Here is a 19,677-nt window from a genome sequence, read left to right on the forward strand (position 1 = left end):
AATTTGGGCACATCGTACAGTTCTGGTGTTGACGGACCTCAACTATATGAAGACATTTTGAATTGCAGAATGTTGCTGTCAAGGTGGGCCCACATAAACGTATCAAAACCTGAATTTATTGTTCAATATGGTGGGGAGCCTCCTGTGGCACAGAGTGGTAAGGCAGCAGACATGCAGTCTGAGGCTGTCTGCCCATGAGGCTGGGAGTTTGATCCCAGCAGCCGGCTCAAGGTTGACTCAGCCTTCCATCCTTCCGAGGTCGGTAAAATGAGGACCCAACTTGCTGGGGGGTAAACGGTAATGACTGGGGAAGGCACTGGCAAACCACCCCGTATTGAGTCTGCCATGAAAACGCTGGATGGCGTCACCCCAAGGGTCAGACATGACTCGGTGCTTGCACAGGGGATACCTTTACCTTTGCCTTTATGGTGGGGAGACCATCTTCTCCAGTCTCCGCCCTGCTATTCAGATCATGCAGTTTTCATTGCTGTTTCCATTGTCAGCTGTGGGAGACCATGCAACAAATTTGAGCACCTTCATGGGTGAAGGCAAATGCGGCGATCTTCTTCTGTTGAGCGTAAAAAGAGAAGGAAAGTGTCGGAGTAAGTGACTGGGAGGGACGTTGCATCACTTCGACTGCAACGGGATCGACTTGAAGACATGTAAGTCTTTACTTTTTTCTATATAGTTCCTGTGTGATTTATTTACTGCGGTCATTGCCCCGCTTCTATGACTGGGCCCAGCTCTGCTTTATTTATCCAATCTCCCAACACAAGGGAGAAATGTCAGTAGGTCCTCCGCTATCTTGCACCGGCATTCCCAAAATGCATGAATTTCTGTCAAGAGCTGTTTTTTACACCCCGCTTTTCACTACCCAAAGAAGTCCCAAAGCAGCTTAAAAGTGCGGAGTTGTAATCTGGCGAACTGGGTTTGATTCTGCGTTTCCCCACAGGCAGCCAGCTGGGTGACTTTGGGCTCGCCACAGCACTGATAAAGCTGTTCCGACCGAGCAGTAATATCAGGGCTCTCTTAGCGTCACACACCTCACAGGGCGTCTGTTGTGGGAAGAGGAAAGGGAAGGAGATTGTAAGCTGCTTTGAGACTCCTTCAGGTAGAGAAAAGCGGCATATAAGAACCAACTCTTCTTCTTCTTCAGTAATATCAGGGCTCTCTCAGCCTCACCTACCTCACAGGGTGTCTGTTGTGGGGAGAGGAAAGGGAAGGCGACTGTAAGCTGCTTTGAGACTCCTTCAGCTAGAGAAAAGTGCCGTATAAGAACCATCTATTCTTCTTCTTCTTCTTCTTCTTCTTCTTCTTCTTCTTCTTCTTCTTCTCAGTTTCAGTGAGCGGTTCCTGCCTCCTTAAATTAAAGAATCTTCATATGACGCCCCCTGATTTCTTTCCCCCAAGAGCTTTATCTATAAGCACAATACGCTTCATGAAAATCAAATCAAAATGATACGATCATTTTATACATTACTTAACATGTGATCACTCCCTTTCAATTATCAAGTAGACCATGGGTTCATTCAAAGGGGGATCACTTAATCACTTGTTGAAATTGACAAGTGTTTGGTATGCTGCAGAAGGGAATATTGGTGTACTTTTTCTAATATTATAGCCACTGATGAATGCATTTTCCTCGAAAACGAGCAGTGCTTACCAGGGCTCGTTTTGGCCTCCTACACTGGAATAAAGAAGATTTGGCCCTTGATTTTTTGCCTCGCCCACCTGTGTTCCTCATTCTGCTTTCTTGTTGGCTGATGGGTATTTCTTTTTCTGGATGAGTTCAAATTGGGCAGGTGTTGCAAAGAGGAGTCTGGCCGCGGACATGGCAGAGAAAAAAATTATCTTGCGGATGCAGGCCAATTGACAGGAAATATACCTAGCCGCATAGATTTAGGATCTAATGAAACTTATAAGCTTTATAATTCTTTGCAGTTCCTCATGTATTTTTATCCAGAACGCTCAAATTATTTTACAGGGCCACCACAGGTGAAAAAATGAACTGGACTACTGGAGATTTGAATGGCTGTGACGATTTTATATCGCAAGGATTGACCCTATTACTGAAGATAAGCCACAGCAATCATGTTATGGCTGGCTCCGCCTCCTGTGGCAGCCATTTTGCTGCTGCGCCCAACATGCCATGTCAGAATTCCAAATGTGCCCACAGGCTCAAAAAGAGCGGGGCACACAAAGCTACTTTGCAGCATCTTTGTGTGAATAAAATGGGATAGGGAGAATCGTGTACACTTGTCATGAACCCAAATTCATGCCATCCAGGCTTTCACTTCCCACACCCTTCAGATCTCACCAGCCGGCTCTGGCCAAGGTCATAAAGCAATAAACCTGTCGGCTGGTCTTCTGACTCCCTTCCTTTCGCAGCGGGAGAGGCTCCATGCGAATGTATCTCCTTGCGGAGACAACCCAAAGTCTCAACAAAGTGCCAACTGCTTGATAAGATTCCGGGCCATCCGGCCGCTTGGGAATCAACCTACCTCTGCTGTTCCCTCGCTCTCCCGCCAAAATACCTACGTGTCCCCCTCCCTTATTTGGTGGGCACTATAACTGCCTTGCTTGTTCTTTTGTACCTTGTTATTATCAAGATCTTTGCTTAGGAAGATCTTGGCTCGCTTTAGCGTTCTGTGGACTCTGTCTAATAAAGCTCTTTTTGAAATCTACAACTGACTGTTGGATTTCGGATGCGCCTTTATCTCGGACTCTGCAGGCTGGGCTCAGCCTGATTCCTGACAACACTACCCGGAGTCCTTTGCATGAAGGGTCTCATAAAAATGTAGTAGAGGGCTAGGTCTAAGAATATCTTAATAGCAGGCAATTTGTTAGAGGAGCAAGACTAGGAATTCCCAACCAGGGGTCTGCAGATCCTCAGGGGCGCTCCAGAGGGGGTCCGTGGCCTTTCCCCTCCTGCTTGATGGACTTGGCCACAAGCTATGGAACCGGCAGCCCAGAGAACTTGGTGTGTAGGCCGTGGGTGTAAAAATCAAAGGGGGGGGGAGTCAGTTATGCTGTGGTATGAGGGGATCTGGGTTGTCTTCTCAGCTCCTGCTCTTCTTTCTGGCCGATACGAGGTGGAGCCACCGTAGTAGCAGTAAGAGCAGGGAGAAGGAGAAAATGGAAAGCAAAGGGTGTGGGTGGTGATGTCACTTCCGGTGGCCTGCACTTCCGGTGACACGTCACATTCAGGGGTGTGGCTGGGAGGCGTGGCCAGCTGACATCACTTCCGGGGGTCGTCAAAGTCTGAAAATTTATTTCAGGGGCTCCTCCATGGTCAAAAGGTTGAAAAAGGCTGCCCCTAGCCTGTTGAGGGCTTTGAAGGTAAGCACCAGTGCTTTGAATGATGTCCAGACACCTGTGGAAGCGGCCAACCTGGCTGCCACTGTTGCAGCCCATGAGTTTTCTGAACAGCCTTTAAGGGCAGCCTCGTGCAGTGTGTATTGATGGAGGCGGAAAGCGCCGGCAAGAGATGTTCAGAGGCACTTTGCCATTGCCCGCCTCCACGTCACGACCTCGACCTTTCTCGGAGGCCTCCCATCCAAATACTAGCCATGGCTGACCCTCCTTCGGTTCTGATATCAGGCCAGCCTGGGCTATCCAGGTCAGGGCATGCTGTGTACTCTCACCTGGGCTGGGTCCACTTTTGATGGGATATTATAGGACAGCCATCATCAGCAACTGGATTTTCCTGTGTGGACTAGAGGCAATTCAGTTGGCAATGCCTACTGCTCACACCTGCCCTGTCTGACACCTGGACAGCCAGCTTAAGGTTGCCATCCTCCAGGTGAGACCTCCAGACTGCTTAGTGTAGACCAGGGGTAGTCAAACTGCGGCCCTCCAGATGTCCATGGACTACAATTCCCAGGACCTCCTGCCAATATTCGCTGGCAGGGTCTCATGGGGATTGAAGTCCATGGACATTTGAAGGGCCGCAGTTTGACTACCCCTGGCATAGACAGACAGTCCCAAAGGCAAGGTTGAGAAGACGCCAGGTGACTCAACAAAGATCAGCTCCCCTGGAAAAAATGGACACTTTGGAGGGTGGACACGGTAGCATTATCCTCCACTGAGGTCCCTCCCAGCCCCAAATCCCGCCCACTCCTGGCTCCACCCCCAAAGACTTCAGGTTTTTCCCAGGTCCCACCTAGGGTTGCCAGCTCTGCATACAATACGATACGACAACATTTATTGTATATATATAGCCAAAGGCCATTACAAAGCATAATTAAAACAGTAGAGTACAGCTCTGCATTGGAAAATACTATGAAGACTTTGGGGGTGGAGCCAGGAATGGGCAGGATCCGGGAGAGTAATGCTATGGAGTCCACCCTCCAGAGCAGCCATTTTCTCCAGGGGAGCTGATCTCTTTAGTTTGAAGATTCATTACAAGAAATAAACAAATAAAAATTAACTGTAAAGTCAAGGGAATCCCCAGACCTTCTTAAATCTGGAATGTCGATCATGTCTTCACCTGCACACTTATGGACCGTAACGTGAGAGTGACTTAAGGCAGGGGTGGTCAACCTGTGGTCCTCCAGATGTCCATGGACTACAATTCCCATGAGCCCCTGCCAGCAAACGCAGGCAGGGGCTCATGGGAATTGTAGTCCATGAACATCTGGAGGACCACAGGTTGACTACCCCTGGCTTAAGGCACATATGGAGAAAAATGGATTTTGTGTGGATTCATTGTCACTTTTGAATAGGGCTAGTGTGGTTAGCCCAAACTTGTCAGATCTCAGAAGCTACACAGGGCCAGATGGGACATCTCCTGCTGGGTCAGTCTGGGACCGCAATGCCGTTTGCCTGGCACCCCTAATTCTAGGACATTATACACAACTGATGTCCCTCTCCTCCTTGAACCCCATCATCCCCCACTCCTAATCTTGAGGAATGTCCCAACCCAGAGCTGGCAACCTCAGTTGCTGTCTCCCCTGAGCCCTGGCCACCCTTGGGAATGGAGGGATGGAGGGCTGATGGGGAACGGCGGGGAGTCTGGATTTCGAGCCTGGGTTTTGGCTCGGCAGTAGGGCTGGGAAACACCTGGAGCCTTTGCATGTGCGGGGAGGGACTTCAGCGGCGGACAAGGCCACAGAGTCCGCCCTCCAAAGCGGCCGTTTCCTCCAGGGGGACCGATGTCCCTGTTGCGTCTCTAGACCTGCCGAGCACCGAGCTTGAGGTCCGCAGCTTACAGTGCAATTGACCAATGCGCGCCTCGATCCCATCTCTTCACTTCAAACGGAAACTGACCAATAGCGCGCCGGAGGGGAAGATCCATTGTTTGCTTGTGCACATGTGTTGGACTTTTTTCTGGGGGTGGTTCCGGTTCTGTTCTTCCCTGCACGGCCCTGGGCTCGCTATAAAGACCTCCAATCACTCCCAGGGTCCGTCTCCGCCTCTGAACCTCCGGATTTCACAGGGTGTTGCCTGTAAAGAGGCTGTAATCCCGAGGGATCCCCAGATCTCTGTTCCCCGCGCACCCGGACTCGGGAGCCCCCCAAAACCCTGATGCCCGCCGCTGCACGGAACCCCTGGAAACCTCTGGCCCCCTCAATGCCGGGTGCCGTGCGCGGAAGCCAGGGCCGCTCGATCCTCCCTTCCCAGCCGGACGCGCGGGCGGCGGAGGCGGAGGCGGAGGCGGACCCGCTTGGAGGCCGGCCCGGGGCGGATCTTGTCCGGCGCGCTCCTCCCCCGGCTCCTCCCGCGAGAGGCCGTGCGGCTCCTTAGGCAGGCGGGCTGCGGCCGGCGCCTACACTTATCGCCCGGGCTCCGTCGCCTCGCCGCCGCGCTCCTCCGCCGGGGAGGCTTTCCCGCTCGGTCCGCGGCTCGTCATGGCGCGGCCGGCGCTGGCCCCGCCGCCGGCCCGCTGGCTCCTGCCGCTGCTGCTGCTCCTGCCGCCGCCGCCCGGGGCGCTCAGCCTGGGCCTCTACTCGCCCGACGACCCGCTGGCGCTGCTGGGCGCCGACACGCTGGAGCGCAGCGTCTTCGGCTCGCCCAGCGCCTGGGTGGTCGAGTTCTACGCCTCCTGGTGCGGCCACTGCATACAGTTCGCGCCCGTCTGGAAGGAGCTGGCCCGCGACGTCCAGGGTAAGCGCCCCGAGCCTCCCCGAACCCCGCTTCCGGCCACCGGCGAGCCCTCCGGGCTTGGGGACCTCTCTGGCCATGCTCAGAGGCACTCTGTTCCTGGGGTCCCGGGGCATAGGGATGCGGCACGGGAGCCCTCTGTCGGCGCTCAGAGGCACCATGTTCCTGGGGTCCCTGGGCGGAGGGATGCGGCACGGGAGCCCTCTGTAGGTGCTCAGAGGCGTTCCCTGGCCAGAGAGATGAGACGGGGGAAGCCCTCTGTCGGCGCTCAGGTGCACTCCGCTCCTGGGGTCTCGGGGCATAGGGATGCGGCACGGGAGCCCTCTGTAGGTTCAGCCTCGGTGAAAGGCCCTTTCTTGCCTGCCCCTGGAAATGGCAATCGCCGCTGTGGGGTCGGGAGGCGAATTTCCTCCAGGCCAGACTGGCCAGGGATTCTGGTTTGCGGGAGCAGGGGCATCACCTGGGCATGGAATGGGGGTCCCTGTGGGTCGGCGAGTAGTTGTGAATGTCCTGCATCCTGGGGTTGGACTAGATGACCCTGGAGATCCCTTCCAACTCTATGGTTCTATGCCACCTGCGGCTGCTACCTCTTCCCCGGTCGGTCACTGAGATGCCAGCCCTTTCCCGTTCGCTTGGGTGGCAGTGTGGTGGGGAGTGTGTCTGCTTGCCATTGCAGTTTTATTTAAGCTCTTTTTTACGGTGTGCCCTTCGCTTCCCTGCCTGCTCTTGGCTCCTGGCATCTCTGTGCTAGCTTGCACCTCTGAAAGAATCCCACACCCCTGTTCTATTCTCTGCCAGCCCCTCCACCCACCCCTAGGGAGGGAGACAGAAGTGCTGTCTTTAGATGCAGGGAGAGGAACCCCTCCTACCCCTGGGTATGAAATACTTTATACGACTAAGGAAGGTAGGTGGGCAGGTAGTTGTGGATTTTCCTGCATTCTGCAGACTAGATGACCCTGGAGATCCCTTCCAACTCTAGGATTCTATGAGAGAGATCCCTCCTGCTTCAGAAGGGAGGTCCAGATAATCAAGGATCTTTACAGGAGCCTTGTTTACATCCCAGTGAAGGCATGTGCTTTCTCGGCCTATTCCTGTGTGCCTGTGGTTCAGAGGTGGCCAAACTGCGGCTCTCCAGATGTTCATGGACTGCAATTCCCTGCTCTGTTTGTAAGGAAGAGCCACCAGGCATTCACTCATGAAACCGGGGGCCGGTACCTTCTTAAATCTGCGGTGTCAATCTCGTGTTCACCTGCGCATATGCCGAATGCAGCAGGAGACTTGCTAAAATGCACGCATAAAGGAAGGTGTGTTGCACATGCATTTGTTGTGAACAGGGTTAGTCTGTCCTGCCCTGGATAGCCCAGGAAAGCCCAACGTCATCGACTCACAGAAGCTATGCAGAGTCAACACTACAAAGTTTTGAGTCCAGTGGTGCTTTGAGCACCAGCAAAGTTTTATTTGTGGAATAGGCTTTTGTGTGCGCATTCACGTCTTCAGTGTGCACACAGGAAAGCGCATAACTTAACTAAAACTTGGTTGGTCTTCAAGGCGCCACTAGACTCAGACTTTGCTGCTTTGGACCAACATGGTGACCCACCTGGATCTAGGGTCAGCTCTGGTTAGCATTTGGATGGGTGCCCCCTCTCCCGGAAGTCTGGGATTGCAACATAGCAGCAAAACCCCCTCTGAATGCCCTATAGGGGGTCACCAGATGTTGGAAGCAGCTGGACGGCTCTTTGCACGCATCCAGTGTGACTTACCCATTGTACCTGGAAGGCCAGCAGACAGCTCAGAGGTCAAGGTGAGTCCCTGAAGTTGTCTTCTAACCCTGGAGAGATAGCCAGCTTGGTGTAGCAGTTAAGAATGGTGGCTTCTAAACTGGTGAGCCGGGTTTGAGTCCCTGCTCCTCCACATGCAGCCAGCAGGGTGACCATGGTCTAGTCACAGCCCTGATTGTGCTGTTCTCCCAGAGCAGTCCTGTCAAAGCTCTCTCAGCCCCACATCCCTCACAGGGTTATCTGTTGTGGGGAGAGGAAGGGAAGGCGATTGTAAGCCGCTTTGAGACTCCTCAGGGAAGTCAAAAGTGGGGTATTAAAATGAACTCTGTCTTCGTCTTCTTCTGGAATGTTTAGACTTCGTTTTTTAAACAAGCAGAGCAAGTTTCTAGTCCTTCATGAGGAAGAAATAAAAATAGGCACGAACGCTCTCCTTCCAATCCCCCCACTGCAGGTTAATCAACAAAGTGCGGATGGTTAGTTATGACCCTCTGCCACCCCTCAAATCTGTGCCGTGCAGAGTCTTTGTGAGGAATTCCATGTGGCCCTTTCCTTCAAGGGCCCCTTTCCCTGTGTGCTCTCTGGGGCTGTCTTCTTTTCCTCCCATTTGGCAGATTTCTCATGTCAGCAGCTGCATCTGCCAGCCTGGGTTTTTATCAACTTTGGCAGATTTCCAGTAACATGTATTGCTTATGCTAGTGCTCAGGTGTGATTGTGCTCATCTCTAGGACTGAGGTCACCTGATTGGGCTCTTGGTGGAGCATCTATGCTTCTTGGCAGTTTCTTTATTGTTCTGAAGAGCCAGTGGGGTGTAGTAGTTAAATAGGTAAAGGTAAAGGTATCCCCTGTGCAAGCACCAGGTCATGTCTGACCCTTGGGGTGACGCCCTCTAGCGTTTTCATGGCAGACTCAATACGGGGTGGTTTGCCAGTGCCTTCACCAGTCATTACCATTTACCCCCCAGCAAGCTGGGTACTCATTTTACCGACCTCGGAAGGATGGAAGGCTGAGTCAACCTTGAGCCGGCTGCTGGGATTGAACTCCCAGTCTCATGGGCAGAGCTTCAGACAGCATGTCGGCTGCCTTACCACCCTGCACCACAAGAGACTCAAGTGGTTAAATAGACAGACTCTAATCTCCAGACTCTGGATTTGATTTCCTCACTCCTCCTCCACATGCAGCCAACTGGGTGACCTTGGGCCTGTCACAGTTCTCTTAGGGCTGTTTTCACAGAGCTGTTCTCTCACTCAGCCCCACCTACCTCACAGGGTGTCTGTGGTAGGAAGAGGAAGGGGAGGCTATTGTAAACTGCTTTGAGACTCCTTTGGGTAGTGAAAAGCGGGGTATAAAATCCAACTCTTTTCCTTCTGATAGAATGCCCTTTTCTCTATAACTGCGTTTCTTATGAATAGCCGACATTCTCTTATTCCTCTGTAATATAATTGGCATTCTGCCATTCGGCTGTTTTTATCCAAGAGGGACATGGGTAATTCTTCCTCATCCGAGAAATACTCTGCTTGACAATATGCGCAATTAACGTTTTAAAGGCGGAAGATATTTTAGGTAAAGCGTCTGGGGATGAGTTGTGGATGCACTACGGGTAGAGTGGCATTTTTAGAAACTGATGAGCTGACTCAAACGTGGCTAGGAATAGCATTGTCATGATTTGTAGAACTTCTCCGTGGCCTGAATTATTTCGTTTGCACTCTACAGCACCTCTTACAGTGTCCAATTGAAGACAAGGAAAAAGTACACAGAGGACAGGGGATGAACGGAAGGCCTCAGGAAGAAGAGTTGGTTCTTCTATGCCGCTTTTCTCTACCCAAACCGGCTTACAGTCGCCTTCCCTTTCCTCTCCCCACAACAGACACCCTGTGAGGTGGGTGAGGCTGAGAGAGCCCTGATGTTACTGAAGAAGAAGAGTTGGTTCTTATATGCCGCTTTTCTCTACCCGAAGGAGTCTCAAAGCGGCTTACAGTCGCCTTCCCTTTCCTCTCCCCACAACAGGCACCCTGTGAGGGAGATGAGGCTGAGAGAGCCCTGATATTCCTGCTCGGTCAGAGCAGTTTTCTCAGTGCCGTGGTGAGCCCAAGGTCACCCAGCTGGCTGCATGTGGGGGAGTGCAGATTCAAACCGGGGTCGCCAGATTAGAAGTCTGCACTCCTAACCACTACACCAAGCTGGCTCTCTATCCATCCTTTTTTGGAACTGTGCTCGACTGTATATTCCAAATTGGCAGGCACTACAAATATGAGTGACAGACACACCTCTGACGACTGCATGTGCTCTTGGAGAACTTTGCTATCTGAAGTTTTCCAGTTCCAGGATTCTTTCGGACAGCCTGTGGTGCGCCAGGCTTTTTAATGGCCTGCTCTTTATCAGTCACGAGAACAATTTTATTAAAGTCTGATTTTTAAAACACACATGCGCACCTTCCCCACCCCACCCTCCACAACAAAACACCCAGACGAATGATAACCTTATGAATTTAGCTTGTTGTTTCTGTATTTACCTTGAATCTCTTAAAACATCTTCATTAGGCTGTGTCCGGGGGTTTATCGCTCACCCTCGGCCTGTATGTTTGGACTGGGAGTTCCCATTTCATTGTGTCTGAGGAAGGGTGCGTGCTCACAGAGGTTTACACCTCGAAGAAACCTTCACGGGAGAGGTTGTGATGGATTGCGCACTCAATTACAGGAAAGCTAAAAGGGCAATTAGTGAGCAACTGTAGCCCAGAGGTGGCCAAACTGTGGCTCTTTGGATGCCCATGGACTACAATTACCATGAGCCCCTGCCAGCAGGGGCTCATGGTAATTGTAGTCCATGGGCATCCAAAGAGCCACAGTTTGGCCGCCTCTGTTGTAGCCTTTTCCAGGAATTACGTTCATGGGGTTATAACCATGCATGTGGAACAAACCTACTACACACAGTTCTCCTACTTTGACTGAAAGTAGAATTTCTTCCTAGGTACACGAAATCAAATGTAACCATTAAATGGGACTTTTATGCGATAATGTTTCAAATTGGTTGGGATCCAGTGTTACATTGTGGTTAACGTTTTGAACAAAGATCTGGGAAACCCGGGTTTAGTCCTGCCCTGTGCTGTTGAACTTTGATGGGTGAACGTGAGGTTCTCTCAGCTGAACCTTCCTTAAAGGGTTGTTGTGAGGAGAAGAGAAAAAAAAGTGTGCCACCTTGAATTCCTTAAAGGAAGGGTATAAATGCACAAATGTAAGAAACTGGTCTGAAGCGCCTACATTTCCTGGATTATTCTTGGTTTTGGCTTCTTCGTGGAGGATGGGTCTATCATTAGCTACTAGCTGTGGGGACTAAAGGGAACCTCCACATTTGGAGGTAATAAACCTTTGGATACCAGGACCGGGAGGCAACCTCTGCAGTAGGCCTGGGCCTCCATGCCCTGTTGTTGACTGTCCAGAGGAACTGGTTGGCCACTGTGTGTGACCAGATGCTAGACTAAATGGACCACTGGTCTGATCCAACGGTGCTCTTCATATGTTCCTGTCAGGGGAAGGCCTCGGCCTTTCTGCCCTGCTGTTAGCCTTCCAGAGGAACTGGTTGGCCACTGTGTGAGACAAGATGCTGGACCAGATGGACCATTGATCTGATCCAACAAGGCTCTTCTTATGTTTGTATCTGGGGAAGGCCTCGGCCTCTCTCCCCTGCTGCTGGTCTTCCAGAGGAACTGGTTGACAACTGTAGGAGAGGATGCTGGACCATTGGCCTAATCGAGCAGGGCTCTTCTTATACTCTTATGAAGGCCTCGGCCTCTGTGCCCTGTTGTTGGCTGTCCAGAGAAACCAGTTGACCACCATGTGAGACAGGATGCTGGACTAGATGGACCCCTGCAGGGCTCTTCTGATGGTCTTTTGACAAAGCATGGCAGTGAGAGGGCTTCTGGCCTCCAGTTTGGGTGCCGTATCATAAGACAGAATTAGAACCCCTAGTAAGCACAGAATTAGAACCCCTAGTAAACACTAGTTTCTTCACACAGTTCTAAACATGTGAGCAGATGAAAGTCGTGTTTGTTCATTCTTCGGATTTGGTGATGGGGCTACCAGGGGATCAAGGGGGTGCCTACTGCAACCAGTCCTGGCAAAACAGTATCTGTGTTTTGGATTGGAGTGCTCCTTCCTCTCCCTTGCGTTTTTTCTAGCTGACTTATATGCATACTGTTTGTTTACCCCTCTCAGTGTGATCCAGGCCACTGGCCTCTCTGTGAAAAGCTCTGTAACGTCACATGGCTGGCTTGGTGTGTGTTTGTTTGTTTTTTGTTTCCTGGCAATATGAAAATTAGAGAGAACACGATTAGCGTGGATGCGGTGTCAGATCTGTTTGCATAAAAGTTTGCCCTTGTGTGGCATGGCTCTAGGAGGATCCCAGGTTTCGTAGCATTCTGGTGTTGGGCTGTTGCCGTAACGTAGAGGCGCCTGTTCTTGTTGAACGTCTCTTTGGAAGATTGCAAAACATTCCAGGTGATGGTGTCACTCAGTTTGGCTGTTCTAACCTGCCATACAGGGTAGCTGTCAAAATACGTAATGCTTCACATTAAGATTAGGCCGGCGTAAAATCGAAAATCGTATTTACAAAAGTGATGGAATCACATTGGGTCCAGGGATTGCTACTGCCAGTACTACCATGTTAACACTTATTCAAAAAATATAGAGAGGCGAGGGGAGGGGAGGGGAGGGGAGGGGAGGGAAAGAAAGAAAGAAAAAAAGAAAGAAAGAAAGAAAGAAAGAAAGAAAGAAAGAAAGAAAGAAAGAAAGAAAGAAAGAAAGAAAGAAAGAAAGAAAGAAAGAAAGAAAGAAAGAAAGAAAGAAAGAAAGAAAGAAAGAAAAAAAGAAAGAAAGAAAGAAAGAGGATTATATATAACAAATTCTAGTATTCAAAATTTACTATATATTGCAAGGTATCCAAAACAAACAGGAAAGCAAGATTTCTCCCCAACATCCTTCTCGTTATAATTTTAATATTTCTCATTTAAAATATTGTAAATTCGAAACATCACAACTAGCTATTTTGCCACTATATCATTAGTTTACATTTCCATATTACACGCCTCATCAACTCTGCATATCAACTGTAACTTATTAATTGTGACCCTTAATATATCACATTCCAAAAAGAATATCTATTGTGTCATCTGAATAAAAGGAAAAACTCAACTATTGTTATTCAAATTTAATTTTTTATACATTTATGTTTAAGTTTTGTTTTAATTCTGCGTTAACATTATCATAAATTTGCTATATATTTATGTTGTTGTTGTTAGGTGCGAAGTAATGTCCGACCCATCGCGACCCCATGGACAATGATCCTCCAGGCCTTCCTGTCCTCTAAATTCTAAATTTGTCTTCTGCTTTCAAAACAAACTCTCCATCTTTCCTCAGATTTTGAGTTGGTCTCTTTTTCAAATATACTCTTAATTTTGCCTGTTAATGTTCCCTAATAGGCCAATTCAGTTCTTCTAATCTTGGACAGAGATCAGATTTCCCTTTTGCTGTATAGATGATTCAAGCTGCTGTCACCATATATTCAAATACCTCTTTCAAAAGTTTTGGTCATTTCTCAGGTGATATTCCTAACAAAGTATTCTTAGCTTCCACAGGAAATTTAAATTTTAATACATTTAATTACATTTAATAAATATTGGATTTCCCCATGTACAGAATACGTATTAGCTACGGATCCATTTTTTCCCCAACAGGCCAACATATATGATAAAAAGTTCCATCTATGCATGATAATTATTTATGGATAAAGAAATCAATCAAAATGGTTCTAACACAAGAAAAAAGTCATGTAATTAGAGATGGTTTATTGCGAATGTGGTTCTCATGGTGGAATCTATTGTGTCATCCAAATTCTCCACTTATATCCCTAGTAGAAGCTTATCATGATAAGAATATATGAGAAATAAAAGTGACTTTTAACCTATGGCAATATGCTAAACGTTCAGGGGAAATTCAAAACTTGGCAAGATATTAGCGAGGAAGAAATTAATATCCAAAGGTTATTATCAGTTTCAAGAATGGAGCCCTAAGAGAAAACTCAGTTCAAAGAGTTGATTAAAAAGCAAAAAAAAGATTATATCCATTTATTATAACGTATATATAAGTTTTTATTTTACTTTGAAGCAGAAGAAGAACAAGTGAAAAATGTTTATGATTAAATGGATGCAGAATTCCAGAGAGCAAATGCCTATGCACCACTGGGACTAGCTATGATTAGATTATTTGATCACTCCCAGTCCCGCACCATTCACCTGCTCTTGGGGAAGCTCCCTGCTGGATCTGTGTGTGACATACTGCTCCCGATTAGGCTTCTTCCAATTATGAGTTGCATTCAGATCACTGACTCCCTTGGAAAGTCATAGATGTTTTCCTCTTGATTAATTCTGATTATATAAAATAAACCTTTTCGGGCGGAAGGCGGAAGGGCACCTGCAATTAATTCACAAGGTAAGTATATCTCAGCAGTTGGAAGCTTGTGACATGTTGAGTTATATTACAACCTTGCCAAGTTGGAAGGCAGCTTCATATTCTTGCAAAATGGGTTGCTACCGTAAAAGCTGGTGCCACAGTTCTCTCCTACCTTAGGTAACTCTGGAAAGAAGAAAACAAAATTTAAACGCATACATCTATATATATACACACAATGAATTTTCCAAGCTGGAGTTGACAAATTCTGCCAGATGCATGTGGCCCAGCCAAAATATTCCAAACAGCTTCTTATCTATCCCATTGTTATCCTTCTACAAGGACATTAGGATGGCATCCATATGTCCCATTTCTATTTTATCCTTACAACATCTCTTTGAGGTAGGTTGGGGGAGGAGAGAGGGGGAGGGGGGGGAGGGAGAGGGGGAGGGAGGGAGAGGGAGAGGGAGAGGGCGAGCCGGGTTTGATACCCTGCTCCTGCACATGCAGCCTGCTGGGTGACCTTGGGCCAGTCACAGTCCTGATAATGCTATTACCAGTAATATCAGGGCTGTCTCAGTCCCACCTACCTCACAGAGTGTCTGTTGTGAGGAGAGGAAAGAAACTTGATTGTATGCCAAGACTCCTCCAGGTAGTGAGAAATGGGATATCAAAACCAACTCTACTTCTTCTTCATTTTCCTTCTCTTCTTCCTCATCTTCCTAGTAGTTTCTGTTTTGTTGGGGAAGTTCTCCAGCTACCCCTCCGCTGTCCATTTATTCTCCATAACCAACGCCGATACTTATTTTTCAAACCTTTGACTGCCTTATGTTCTGTTTTCAACTCCTTGCTGTTTTTCAAGGGCAGGATTAGGCCAGGGTAGACCTGTTGCTCTGTCCGTAGACCCTGTGCTTGCGCGGTAAATCCAGGACTCAAGAACCTACATCGTGTCCTCGCCGCAATCTCTGTGCCTTGAAGCCAGAGCGAACTTGTAAAAATCTACTACTTAAATCTCCAAGCAGGAATGCCTGGAATCAGTTCATTAATTGTAATTAATTCTACTTGAGCTTAACTTAGGGAAAAAAGAGACCTCTCTGAGGCAGTTGTTCCAATTAAGGGCTTCTTATAACCGCCCGCCTCTCTTAATTTGGTCAGTTGAACAGCGTTTCTCGACTTGGCGCCTTGTTTACATGAAGTAATCGCACTTGGCCTGTTACTCCTTACTACAAAAGGCTCTCCAAATTTGTAGTTGCTTCTGTATGAACTGAGTGGGTTCTGAAGATGGCGGCCATCCTGGGTGCACAACCATGCAGTCCCAATCGGCAGGCCATATAGGGCCCAGGAGTCTGCAGTTCAGGAGGGAATGCAGTCTATAAAAATGTTGAGATGGCAGGACCCATAAAAACACAAGCTTGCCTTATACCAAGTCAAACCAAAGGCAAGTGTCACCTCCAAAGTTTCTCAACGTTCTTCAGGCTTCAAGAAACCCCAGAAATGGTGCTATCATGCATATATATATGTATGTATATATATACACACACACACTACCAAGGAAGCCCGTTGCAGAGAAGGCAACAGCGTTAGACCGGGAGCTGCCATACCTCATCCATGCATAGGTGGTGGCTGGCCCTGTTGAGCAGGAGGACAGCCACCCTGAGGCCAGCCATCCCCTTCTGCAGCTGTGGTGGCAGTGAGCAGCAATTGCGGCAGGATGCTGGAAGTCCGGCTCCGTTGGCGATGAGGCTGCGTCTGGTGGCAAGCGCCCTGATGCTGTGCATGGCTGGCTTGTGGGGGCTGGCCCAATCAGGGTGCACACAGCTTTGCTGGGCGTGCCCTGATTGGCCGGCAGAGCATGTCTAGCCTGAAACCGAGGCCTGACATGTTCCTCCCAGGAGAACTCTTTCCAATTATTAGAGCCACAAAGTGGTAAGGATATGAATTAACTCGCACCTGTTCAGAAAACCCTTTCAGGACTGTTCTACTCTGACTGCCATTGGCGCTCCGAGATCTCGGGCAGAGTTTTTTTCATTGCCTGCTACTTAAGCAGAGATGCCAGGGACTGAACATGGGGCTTTTTTGCATTCAAGGTAGATGCTCGATAACAGGAATGTGATTGCATCCTTTGTTCTTGCCACAGTGTGTTTGTTCCACCAACTTCCTCATGATTTCACTGGGACTCTCCTCTCCCAGGTAGATGGGCTATTTAAGGAGAGAGGACTTTTGGCTGGGCCCAAAGCAACATCAAATGGTTTTGATCTGTCTCTTGGGGTCCTTATAGGGAAGGAAGCTACATTTGTTGGTGGATATTGGTTCCTGAATAGTCATAGTGGGGAATGATTGAATCCTGTTGACGACAGGTGTAGTGGTTAGTGTGTCAGACTGAGATACAGGGCTAAATCCCCACTCTGTCATGGAAGTTAGCTGCCAGTTACGTACTCTCAGAGCAAGCTCCTTCACAGGGTTGTGAGAATAAAGTGGGTGAGGAGCTTCAAGGCTTCTTTGGGTCCCTGTCGGGGATAAAGGCTGGGTATAAATGAATCTTAATACAAATAGGTTCTTAAAGATCAGGAGGTAGGGGCCTTCCCAGTTGCCTTGGTAGATGATTGTCATGAGGCCCGCTTTCCTAAAATTGGATGCCATCTTGTGTTGATGTAATTACTTCAGTCAACTTCCCGTATTTTGCAACAGGCTTTAATGTCCAAGTTTTGAAATCGCTTGTACCACATTTTTTCTTGCTAAACTGGATCTCTCCCCCCCTTCCCCCTGCCGCCACCATGTTTTGTCATTTTGGGACATTTTAATGTAACTTCTGATACTGATTATTAAATTCTGATTGATTTGATATTTTCTAATATTGAAACTATTACAAATGTTTGTTTATTTTGACATTTATATCCTACTTTTCTCCTCAGTGGGGTGTATGTGTTGAACTGGAGTCTCCCGGATCACAGTCTGACACTCTAATTCAGCCTTTTCCAATCTTTTGACTGTGAAGGGACACCTGAAATATTTTACAGGCTTCCAGGTACCACAGAGGTGATGTCAACTGGCCATGTCCCCATACACAAATGAAAGAAAAATTAAAAAAAATGCAAATAAACATACAAATTAGCTCCTGTCTCCTCACCCACCACATTTTGCCTTTAATGCCCCAAAATCAAATAAAAATAAAATTAAAATATGCCTCCCCCAGCCAAGACTCACTGGTCCAACTTACCCCGGCCAGAGGGGAAGAAGCAGCACTGCTGTGGCATTGGCTACCAACTCCCTGTGGCCGCCATCTTGGAATTCCTCTGTGCCATGGTACATCTGCGGGGTTCTTGAGGTACACTGCTGTACCCTGGCTGGGAAACCCTGTTCTAGTCAGTACACCAAGTTTTGTTTCAATTCACAACCCAGTTAATGTAAAGAAAAAAAAAAGACAAATCTCATAATTGCCGTGACAGAAAATGAATTTTTAAACCCTTTTAATGTTCCCCGTCTTGATTTGATCCACTGCATGATTTCCCCTACTGGTGAAAGGAGGAAATGGTGCTTCATCCATTGAGGAAGAGATTCTTTCCCCACTGAACAATGCGATGTGCATATCAGACTCTCCGATGCAAACTTCTAAGCCCAGTCGATCAAGGTCAGCACTTGCTGATACGGGTTACTCCTTCGCTGACGGATTTTCGGTAGGATCCTCCCCACAGCTCACCCTGTTCTTTAACTGCAACACTTGGTAAGTGTTTCAAGCAAGGATTCACTACTGTGGTGGTGAAAGGCAATGGGAAACCTCTTTTTGTTTTTTTTGTTAAAATGGGCAAGTTGGCCATTTTGAGGAATTATTCATTGGCAAGTTGGAGACAGTTGGAAGATTCTTTTACTAGCTGAGCTGTCACTGCCTGTAGTCGTCCCACTGTTTTCTTTGCATGAACCAGTACGACAGCTATTTGTTGTACTTAAAAAAAACAAAAAACCCTACCTTGCTTGAAGAAGAAGAGCGAGTTCGTATATGCCTCTTTTCTCTACCCGAGGAAGTCTCAAAGCGGCTTACAATCTCCTTCCCTTTCCTCTCCCCACAACAGATTCCTGATATTATTGAAGAAGAAGAAGAGTTGGTTCTTATATGCTGCTTTTTTCTACCCGAAGGAGTCTCAAAGCAGCTTATAATTGCCTTCCCTTTCCTCTCCCCGCAACAGACACCCTGTGAGGTGGGTGAGGCTGAGAGAGCCCTGATATTATTGAAGAAGAAGAAGAGTTGGTTCTTATATGCTGCTTTTCTCTACCCAAAGGAGTCTCAAAGTGGCTTGCAATTGCCTTCCCTTTCCTCTCCCCACAACAGACACCCTGTGAGGGAGGTGAGAATGAGAAAGCCCTAATATCACTGCTGGGTCAGAACAGTTTTATCAATGCTGGGGCGAGCCCAAAGTCACCCAGCTGGCTGCACATGGGGGAGGAGTGAGGAATCAAACCCAACTCTCCATATTAGAAGTCCGCACTCCTAACTACTACACCAAGCTGGCTCTTGACCAGAGACAGCAGCAGGACAAATGGAACAGCCTGTATTTCAGGAGCAGTGATGATGCAACCTCACCACCTCGTCGCTCTTGAATGAGTGTCTTTGCTTACTCAAAGTGAGACACTGGAACAAGATGCATGTTCCCCAAAACATGGAGTTTCCTCTATACTTCCTGAACAGCTTCTCACCTGGAACCTATTCAACATCACTCCCAAAGTTTGTCCCCCTTTCTAAAGAATGGGAAGAGTGGTGTATACATGCATATATGTACACAATGCTATTTTTTCTCACGCCACATGACCCTATCTAGTGCTGGGTCTTTCAAGTCTCCGGTACCTTCATCTGGATAACAGAACCAACCGAGCTATGTCCGTAGGTGAAAAGCAGCACAAGGCTTAGACTGCATCGATAATGGAAGTGGAAATCAACTTTATATTGTGAAAGAATGGATTTGACGGACTGTCCCTGTTCCTTCTGATCGGACCCCAGGAGATCAGAAGGACCCCATAGTTTCCTCTAGTTTCTGCTTTGCAACACCTCCTCCTTTCCCAAGGGTGTCAGTTACAAAGTGGAGAATCGCCAATGAATTTCCCCCTCCAGTCAGAGTCATATCTCCAACACTTCGTAGAGGCCTATCTAGTTGCTGCATCTCCCTCTGGTCTTCTACAAACAAAGGGGGCAGGGGAATCTTAACACAATTACATACCTTGGACTTATCATGCCACAGGGACGGGAGATTACCTGCTGCCCCTCTCCAGTATGGCAGTTTGGATCGCTATACCCCAGTGGGTACTGTAAATTAGGGGTAGTCAACCTGTGGTCCTCCAGATGTCCATGGACTACAATTCCCATGAGCCCC

The 19,677-nt window shown here is 48.2% G+C and overlaps 1 protein-coding gene across 1 annotated transcript in view; it reads left to right on the forward strand.

The window, feature by feature from the left end:
* The first annotated feature begins 5,342 nt into the window (after window positions 1-5,342).
* Window positions 5,343-19,677, forward strand: part of QSOX1 (quiescin sulfhydryl oxidase 1) — a 93,783-nt gene continuing 79,448 nt past the window's right edge. The window contains exon 1 of the mRNA XM_077332220.1: window positions 5,343-6,105. Within this exon, the coding sequence (XP_077188335.1) occupies window positions 5,850-6,105 (256 nt within the window). The 5' untranslated portion in view covers window positions 5,343-5,849. The remainder of the gene's footprint in view (window positions 6,106-19,677) is intronic.

Source organism: Paroedura picta, chromosome 4 (assembly GCF_049243985.1).
Source record: "Paroedura picta isolate Pp20150507F chromosome 4, Ppicta_v3.0, whole genome shotgun sequence".
NCBI lineage: Eukaryota > Metazoa > Chordata > Lepidosauria > Squamata > Gekkonidae > Paroedura > Paroedura picta.